This window comes from Ipomoea triloba, chromosome 9, assembly GCF_003576645.1.
Source record: "Ipomoea triloba cultivar NCNSP0323 chromosome 9, ASM357664v1".
Lineage (NCBI taxonomy): Eukaryota > Viridiplantae > Streptophyta > Magnoliopsida > Solanales > Convolvulaceae > Ipomoea > Ipomoea triloba.
The window spans coordinates 2,842,761-2,852,690 of NC_044924.1; the positions used below are offsets into that span (position 1 = coordinate 2,842,761).

Consider the following 9,930-nt stretch of genomic DNA (forward strand, 5'->3'; position numbering starts at 1 on the left):
GGGGGGGGGGGGGGGGGGGGGGGGGGTTTGAAATGCATATAGCCTCCATGTCCATCTTATTCAATAATTGCTCTTAGTACTGTCAAAGTGGGCCAAAGTCTGCGGACTGGTTAGCACCTGCCCCGCGGGGGCGGCTTAGGGTTACAAAAAAGATGGCCCACGAAAGAGAGGGCCTAATCTATGCTGGTTGTGGGCTGTCCTATGTGGGGCGGGTTAGAGTTGCATGAACCTTATTCTACAGGTATAGCGGGCCAACCCGTCAGAAATTAGGCCTATAGTGAGACGAGCCTAATAGGATGGCCCGACCTGATTTGACAGTACTTACCCTCGGACACAATCCACATAAAAACTAATAGTTAGTAGCTGTAACTTTATTTACTTATATTTAGGCTGCACTAAAATGTTTCAATGAAAGGATGTTGGACTCGACTTTTGGACACAACCCAACATTAACAACTTTTCTTACACTATTTTCTGTTAGTTTAGTTGCAGCAGTTTAAGGAGCATGAAAGTTGTGTGTTGGCTGGTTGGATGTTTCCCTATATCTAAAACAAGGTTTCTTAACCTCTCTCATATGGCTGAAGGGGAATCAAATTAAAGCATTTGAAGAAGAAAACCATGGAAGGTGAAATCAACAACTTGATTATGGTATGGACAACTGTGTTGTGTTTCCTATATTACTGTCACACCATAAATGGGATCTTTCCCAAACCTAGTTTCCCAAGATTTTTCGCTATTTTCCCTGTTGCCTGTCTTTTTCTTGTTCTGCCACTCAATCTCACCTCCATTCATCTTGCTGGCACTTCTGCTTTCTTCATTGGCTGGCTGGCAAGCTTTAAGGTTACCCTTTTTGCCCTTGCTAGAGGCCCTCTGTTCGCCAACCCTCCCCTTCCGCTCTCCACTTTTATCCCCTTGGCCTGTTTGCCGATTAAGGTTCAACGGGGCCGGAAAGTGGCCGGAAATTTGAAGGTTTCCGGCAGCCTGAGGAAGCTGGGTTTGCTGGGCTTGGTGATGTTTGTGTATAATTATAAAGATTTTTTTCATCCTAAACTGTTATTGTTGGTCTATATTATCCAAATGTATGTTGGGCTTGAGTTTATGTTGGTTATGGTTAGCGGTCTGGTCCGGGCGGTTTTCCGGGTCGAGCTTGAACCGCCGTTCGACGAGCCGCATTTGTCCACTTCGTTGCAGGATTTCTGGGGGAGGAGATGGAACGTGGCGGTCACAAACATCCTGCGACCGACCGTGTACGAACCGGTCCGGTCCGTTTCGACCCGGTTTTTGCCGAAGCGGTTGGCCCAGCTCCCGGCCGTGATCGCGTCGTTCGCCGTTTCCGGGATCATGCACGAGCTCGTGTTCTTTAATATCGGGAGGGAGACGCCGACCGGAGAAGTGCTGTCGTTCTTCCTCCTCAGCGGCGCGTGTGTGGCACTGGAGATCGGCGTCAAGAGAGCCGTGGACCGGAAGTTTAGGCTGCCCGGTTTCGTCTCCGGTCCGCTGGCGCTGACGTTCGTGATTCTGACCAGTTTTTGGCTCTTCTTTCCGGCGTTTTTTAGGAACAAGGCGGATGGCAAAGCATGCGCGGAAACCTTAGCTTTCATTGAGTTTGTCATCAATCATAAGCTTGTTAGTCCAGAAAATATGACTTGCCCTTCTTCCTTCTTTTTTAGGTATAAATAATTTAAAAATTACCAATGTCTTGTACTAATTCAATTTTTTTTTTTTTTACTATTCTCGAGAAACAATTTAAGTGTTTGATCAGCTCAAGATAAGTTGATATTTTTATTTTATTAGTAAAGACCTTTAAAAGGCGAGGCGATTAACTTCCATAAATTTGAGATGCATTGGAATTGAGATGCAATCCCTAACTCAATTATGATATGTCTATTTGTTGGTTTTATGGCCGCGAGGCAATCTTAGGCGGACCAACACAATTGTAAAACAAGAGAATAATGAGGTAAAAGCACAAGAACAACTGAACAGGGTAATTGCACTTGAATTAAAATTAGAACCGTTTACAATGTGATCCTATGGGGCTATTTATACAAAATTAATAAACCTTGAAAAAGAAAGAGTGAAGAAATTAACAAATTCAACTTTAAGGGAGTTACTTAAAATGCCAAAATCGTCATAAATATTGTCTAATATGAATTAGGAAAGAATCTCGTCGGATCTGCCAAGATTCCTTGCAAATCCTTAGTTCACCACCTTTGAGTGCTGCACCCAATCGAGCATCGCCACTAGACTGTCCACGTCAGGTGGGTTGCTCAGGCATTCATATCCGACCCATCTATTGAAAAAAATGAGTCAATCGGTGGGCTCCAGATACCGGGAGTTCTTTAGACTGGGTACCCAACTCGAGGGTATCCATCACTATTGAAAATAAGAAACAAGTATTTTTATTATTAATTTAAATTTTTTATTCACATAAAACAGGTATAGATTACAAACATAAAGTACTTAGTTAAGAAATTCTTAAAACATAGTGCTAAATACATAAATAATTATTAATTTGGAGGAATGATCTCATCTCCTCCATTTTAATGGTCTTATTCATTACTATTAGTTTAATGAGTCATTATGCAACTTCTTAATATTCTTCACCTAATAATAGTTGATGACATGAAGCAGAAGTCCAACGGCCCAAAGTCCGAAAAGCCCACTTAGATAGATTGGAGCAGAGAGTGACTTTGGTCCATCTACAGTGTTCTCTGAAAGCCTTTTAGCCCATTTCTTCTGACCAATGATCGGAAGCCCATTGTGAGAGTTCATAGCAGAAGATGATGTGGGCCCATACGTTCCATCCATCAAAGAGTTTTGGGTGTGTTTGGTTTTCCAGAATTGCTGGAAAGTAAAAGGTAAAGATGCTGTGGGCCCTTCAGATCCAGAGATTAATGGGCTTTCTGCTGAAGTAAGAGAGGACATGGGACCATATTCTTGGCCCATTGAAGGACTTTGGGCCTGATCGGTTTCCATAGAGGGCCCATATACTATTGGGCTTTCTGCATCCTTAGGCCAATATCCTAATGGGCTTTTTGCTGCGGAAAAAGAAGATATGGGTCCATATTCCTGCCCCATTGAAGGACTTTGGGCCTGCTTGGTCTCCTGAGAGGGCCCTTCTACTATTGGGCTCTCCACATTATTGGGCCAATATCCTAATGGGCTTTCTGCTGATATGGGTCCATAAACCTGAGGTTGAACATTGACTGGCAGTTTGAGTCCATTTCTGCAGTTGTCAATGTTCCCACTGGCAAAGTATCTGATTCCCTCCCCGTCAAGAGAGATCTTATCCAGGCCGTCCGTTAACATTCTGATTGGGTTTGATAGATCGCACGATTCATATTCCTCCAAGCTTCCCAGCTCCACAATACTATCCTGTCCTGAGTGTGCAAAACCTTATAAACGATAACAGAAAAGGATAAGTTTACTCTATAACATATCATCTTAATAGGAAGTTTAAAAAATAGAATATAAAGTGAGAGCACCTATAATAATATATAAAGATAATAATGTTTTGGTACTCAATAAAAACATCGTAAATTAGAGAAACATATATTAGAATCATAGTTAACGAGTTATATATGTCATTGATAAATTAGTCGTGTAAGACCGTCTCGCTAGTTTTGTGTGAGACACACAATACCTTAACTGACTCTTGTTACAATGTGTAATATTGTATACTGCTCCCTCTAGTGTAAGACACCTAATACCTTTTTTTTTTAAGTACTACCGACTCTTTTATAATGTAGTATATGTTTACTGTCTCTGTTGAGAGGCGAATTCATGACTTTTAATTTGACAGAGTCATTTCGTGACACTAGATTATAAGTATGTATATATACTTACAAACACTGTCACCAACTCTGAAAACTCTGCCAGAAGACCAATCATGAATGATATTTGTAGTCTCCCATCCTCTATCTCCTCCCACCACATGGAGCACTTGTGCCGTAACGCCACCACCTCCTCCGCCTACAGCCACCACCAGAACAACCACCGCCACCGCCACCGCCACCACTCCCCTCATCTTATTATGTGCCATTTCCATATATTCTTGCTGCTACTGTACTGAACCGTCTTTGCAACTAAGCAGGGTTTTATAGTACTCTCAACTCTCACTGCCTGCTTCTTCACCTAATGGCTAACAACTTTGGTTTTGCAGTGGAGGACTGAAAATGCCATTTACCCAACACATTGTACCTTTTCCCGGTCCAATTACTTGTTCCACTATCAGTCCATCATGTGTTTGAAAATATTTTATATATTACTCCGTATATTAGATGAAAGCCCATAGCCGCTATTGATGTTACAATCTAGGCCCCTTGAAATTCATCATCTTGTAATTCTAGTCAGCGAAAAACAACTAGCTAGCCTAAGATATATCCTTAGTTGCCATTTAGTGCACTGCGTATTAGGCCGCTACTATAATATAATACAGTAAGTAAGAAGCGTGTACTTGTGTACCAAATATAATAATATTAATTGTTGGAGATCAAACGTGAGCATATAATAATAGTCCATAAATTAAAAGTGACAAAAACTCTTTACTTATAAACTAAAAGGAGAATATCATTAATTAATTACTCAATTGCCCAATAATATATACTCTCTAAGAACCATGGAGTAAATAATAATCGACAAATAATAAAATTAGGCTATATTCGGTAGATATTATTTTAGAACTTATACCTTATTTAAAGTTGTAAGTTTTTTTTTTTTTTTTTTTTAAAGTTACAAGTTCTATTTGAATAGGTAAAATACAGAGAGTTTAAAATAATAGCTTAGTTAGTAGCTTTTCAAAATAAAATAGTATGTAGTTATTAGCTTTTACACTTTCAACATTAAATTAGCTTTATACCAAATAGAGCCTTAATCTTTTCTCTTTTTTTTTTTTTAAATATAAAAATCAGTTTTAGTAAAAGTTGAGCTTAACGTTTTAACCAATTCACATAAAATATTGATGAGTTTTGCTTGAAATACATATAACAAATCTGTAATCATATTTGTCAGACGGTCCCCAACAATGGTAAATAAGAAGACAATTTCAATAAGTAGTTGAGTTATTATATTGTACTGTCAAGTGGTCGTATCTTAAACAAACAAAAAAAGAAAGTAAAATCATCAATTGTTATTATGATTATTTTGAGAAAAAAAAGAGTCCAAATTGAAAATCTCAATGCAATATGTGATGCTACAAGAACTAGCTAGATAGAGATCCAGCTTGATGCTCGATAACTCTTGCAACCACTAATTAATTAAAGATTCTGAATCGAAGTCTAATATTCACAAGGCGGCCGCCGGAGCGCAGCATATGTTTAATTTAATTTAATTATAATTATGGGATAAATATATAGGTGTCCCATATCTTTTGAATAAAAAGCTAAACTAATTAACTTTGCTTTTATCACCAGTTTTGTGCATGTTTTAACAAATGTTGTCCTTTACGATGAAATTTAAAAGGAGCCATGCATGAAAGGATCTGTTTATTATTTAAGTGATGTAAGGTAGAGGATATATAGTTGATTAAGGCTCTGTTTTGTAGGGTCAACTAGTTCACCCAATAATTCATGAAAATAATTTTTTTTTTTCAAATTCAATATATTGGAAGAAAACTAAAAATGTTTGGGTCATGGAAAGTGGGAAAGTATATAATGATAATTACAAAGACATGTTAAAAATGTAAAACGACAAGTTGCGTCTAGGTTTCTCCGTAGTAAAATTATGTATTCCCTATATTAAAACTAACCTCATTAATATCCATTTCGATCCTATCCCCCCTTGAATATTCAGCCATGATACCCTCCATACATATATAACTTCTTCTCATCAAGCTAGGAATCCATTAATGGGGGCGAATTTCTGCTGTTTCAGCCGCTCACGGCGCTCAGAACGCGCCGCCGGCGAAGTTACGAGCACGCGCTGTTACCGAATCATCCCTCATCGCGACACCTCGGCTTGCGATAATAAGGCGAAGTATACAACTCTGAACGAGTACTTCCTGGCCTCGCCGGCCCTAAACCACGCGCCGCCGTCGGGAAAGGTTTTCGCCTACAAATCCTCGCCGGAGGCGAGTGCCTTTCACACGCCGAGGGTCAGCCTATCGTCACCCGATCAACATGCCGCCACCGCCGCCGGGTTTTTCAGTCCGAGGCTCAGTTTTTCGACGGCCGCCGAGAGGCTCGTGAAGATCGAGGAGACTGAGGAGAAGAAGGAAGTATCGCCGTCCCGGAGTGCGATGATGAGCAGAAGCCGGAGTAGCAGCGGGAGGTTTAAGAAGAAGGTGACGTTTAAGCTGCCGGAAAATGCTGACGTCGTCGTTTTCTGCACCCCTCATGAGTCGTTTGAAGATCCATGAGTCTATATATCTCAGACTCAAAAGGTATATATACTGCATATGTATATTATTATTAGTTTGTCTTATTACATATATAATTAATAACTCAGTATAATATGATACGATTACCATCGTAATCAAAAAAATTAAGAATCACACTTGTGTAAGACTGTTTTACGTATCTTAATTTGTGACTAATTGTGAGACAGGTTGAATTTATAATAATTATATGTTACTTATGATACAGATCGATATCACAACATAATATGGTCAGTTATATTTTAAAAAAATGTAAAATTGTGATACTATATGATAAAATGATGATTATTAATAATAAATATTATAATATTTATAACTGAAATATAGTCTGACCCGTTTCACATATTCCTTGACGAGTTTTTGCCAAAAATTAATATTAAAATTAACTTTTTTTTCTCGTGCATTTTCTAGGTTTTATAATATAATAAACTGTATTTATTACGAACAAGGTTCACTCAATTGAACCTACCCTTCATGGGGAGACAGATACACCACAAAAATACCCTGAAAAAAGTGGATAAGTGGATATTACAGTGATAAAAACGAGACAAAATTCGCTGTTATGAGGATTCAATGAACCTGGACAGTATATATGTTCATTGAACCTAGACAAAGCATCATCCTAAGAAGCTAAAATGGGGAAAATAGAGCAGTAAGGTGACGGCTAATGGTCTCCGCATCGATTTCTCGTGTGCGTTTCTAAAGCCGGATTATTCACAAAAAGCATGTTGCCTTTAATTATAGTATTATACTCCGTAGTTAAACTAAACGCATTAGTTTTCAATTTAATTCCTAATAAGAAGGTTTTTTGGTACTCACTTGAAATGCAGTTTCTTTGGGTACTCATTATGAGTACTCCGCATTAATTTATTTTTGCTATGAAAGGAATGATCGAGTGAGTAAAGAATGTGATGGATTTAATTACCCGGGATGTCTCGATTTATTAAATCCAATAATTAAGAATGAACAATTGATATGAAAATGTAATAGCAAAATGATAATATCATAAGTCATGGAGACAAATTATATTGATAATTCGTGTTAGGACGAATACAAGAGGTGTGTAGTGCTATTACAATAATCGTTTACACAAAGTATGATGAAGGTGTCTTGTAATGCTAAGACAATGGCCTTTTATACAAGAAAATCCGAACCAAATTGGGCTAAGTTCGCGGAGGGCCACAAGACTAAGTCGAGGCCCATGTAGTGGGCCCGCGAGACTAAGTCAAGGCCCATCATTGTGAGCCTCGAGTTATGCACTTCCGAACCCCAGGTCTCTATTATATTGGGTCGTTTCTAATATATCCATCAGAATGATTCTTATATTAAAAGATTACGAGTTTAATTCTTGTTAACAATTTTTCGGTAAACTCGTGGCACATGATCGACATCGAAAATTTGGGTTAGCTTTTCAAGTTTTTGTTTGTTTTAGTGAAAAACTAACATTCAGTATCCAAAGATACGCACAGATGAATCTTGCCTTGTACAAAGAATCGCAATGAAGTAAACCAACCTAGGTTACTCATAGCAAACAGTCGACCAAAAAGGCCTACGAACTGTTTCCACGAAAAGTTAAACTTGAAACTTTATAATTAAACATTCAACAGTCTAAGGTTGTCATTGCCGAGTCTTTTTTATTTTATCAAAATGAGTATACGTACAATATAATATAATCAATTACAATTGTAATATGAACTAATTAATGAATATCTCTAATACAACTAATGATATGCCTACTATAACAATAAAATACAATATCTCAAAGAAAAAAGAACAATTAAAAAAAAGAAAAAAAGCTAACATACAATCAATTATAAAGATTGCTCTTAAAAATATTTTTTAATGAAATTCAAACCAGTAATCAATAATTTTGCCCTCCATATGTATGTTTACGGCTAATTACACTAATAACCTTTCATAATCAACCCAAAGTAACATTTTTGTCCCATTGTATGAAACAGACAAGAGCAGCCATGTTGTGCCTTTATATTTCAATGAATATTAATCGCATAAAATTTTTGGTACCAAAAATAGTTCAATGAGTGTTGTGAACTTTTGCTTTATATTGAATTGACACCCTAGCTACTATCACTTTTTAATTTTAGAGCACATTATATTGCTATAAAAATATGCAGCTAATTAATTATTACTACGGAATGCAAACAAGTGATGCTACATTCTCTTTTTTATTTCACCTTCTAATATTTAATTTATTATGTATATTAGTTCTTTTTCGTATTTGTTGAGGTGAACTCAGCCAATTCGTCATAGTCAATAAGTAAAAACAGTTTTATTTAGAAAACTTATGGATGGTGCGTTATGGAAAAATGTCAATAAATAAAAAAGTTGTATTTAGGGTGTGTTTGGTTGGGGGGTTTAGGCATAAGGTATGGGTATCAAAGTGATTGTTAGTGTTTGGTTGATAGGTTTTGTGAATGCTACTATGGGTTTGGAATACCCCATTAATGGCAAAACCCATACCCTTATTAAATAAGGGTTTCATCTTCTTCATCATTTCTTCCCCAACTATTAATAATCATTCTCATTCCACCCAACTACCAAACATGCTAAATACTTTCACCAAAACCCATTACCCTTACCAAGTATTTAATACACATTCCCATTCCGACTCCCATGTGCGAACCAAACGCACCCTTAGAAAACTCATGGATGGTGCGTTATGGAAGAGTTTCACTTTGACTTATATCTGTAGGAAAACTAATAGATTAGAATATTAGTCATCTCATTTCACCTTTTTTTTTTTCGAAGGAGCAACTACTACTAGAAGGTTCACTGTACTAGACCTTGTGCAACTAGCTCAATCGAGACATGATGTCATTTTCTATTGATGGGATGTAGCACTATCACAATTCCTTTAGTTATGTTTTCTCTCATTTCAACTTGTTTAAACATAATTTTCAAAAAATTATTTGAATCGATAGGAGTATCTTATTTTAGAATTAATTTCTAATTTATTATTCAACCAATGATATAATCTAATTTTGATTTCAACTTTAATTCTTGTACTCAACTTTCTCATTTATTACCAATTACGTTATGTCTATTTAAAATACGAATACGAAAAATAAACCTAAATTTGCAGTAATGTGATTTTTGTTTGGTCCATTAAAAAGAGAAAAAAAAAACGCATCGTGTGTGCCCAAATGGGACGTGCGGTGCACGTGTCATCTAGGTGCGTTAATTAACATTTTTTTATGACACTCACTTTTTTTTTTTGGCCATTTTCCCCCTTGGCTAAAATCATGACAAAAATTATATAATGTTGGTGATACTCTTAGAGTAAAAAATAACAACTCAACATCTATATTTGAATTAAATGATCTTCTTCTCTCAAATGTTGTTTACTGAACTATTGAGTTAAATCCGTACAAACTAAATTAAATTATCTAAATGCATTAAAGGGCTTTCAAATAAATAAGGAACTAATGATGTATATAGTTTACTAAAAAAGACAATAATTTTACACTTTAGCACTTCAATTTTACGCGGGGGGGGGGGGAGAGGAAGAGAGGGCAAAAAATATAAATATAAAAAAA

The 9,930-nt window shown here is 36.8% G+C and overlaps 2 protein-coding genes across 2 annotated transcripts; one reads left to right on the plus strand and one right to left on the minus strand.

Moving 5' to 3' along the window:
* Positions 1-618: 618 nt before the first annotated feature.
* LOC116029093 (probable long-chain-alcohol O-fatty-acyltransferase 5) lies at positions 619-1,680 on the plus strand. Its single transcript, XM_031270982.1, has one exon. It carries the CDS (start codon positions 619-621, stop codon positions 1,678-1,680), a length of 1,062 nt encoding a protein of 353 aa, XP_031126842.1.
* A 735-nt stretch (positions 1,681-2,415) lies between these two features.
* Positions 2,416-4,042, minus strand: LOC116028905 (uclacyanin-2-like). The gene is made up of 2 exons (XM_031270760.1): positions 3,847-4,042; positions 2,416-3,395 (listed from the first exon to the last, which is right to left on the minus strand). Exons 1-2 carry the CDS (start codon positions 4,040-4,042, stop codon positions 2,605-2,607), a joined length of 987 nt encoding a protein of 328 aa, XP_031126620.1. The 3' UTR covers positions 2,416-2,604.
* Positions 4,043-9,930: the final 5,888 nt, after the last annotated feature.

What these genes read in the sequence shown, in the direction of transcription:
- LOC116029093 (XM_031270982.1), top strand. Translation starts at nt 619, where the DNA reads ATGGAAGGTGAAATCAACAACTTGATTATGGTATGGACAACTGTGTTG.
- LOC116028905 (XM_031270760.1), bottom strand. Translation starts at nt 4,042, where the DNA reads ATGGCACATAATAAGATGAGGGGAGTGGTGGCGGTGGCGGTGGCGGTG. An exon ending in CAGAGTTGGTGACAGTGTTT is followed by an intron (nt 3,396 to 3,846) that starts GTAAGTATATAT and finishes ATCGTTTATAAG; the next exon opens with GTTTTGCACACTCAGGACAG.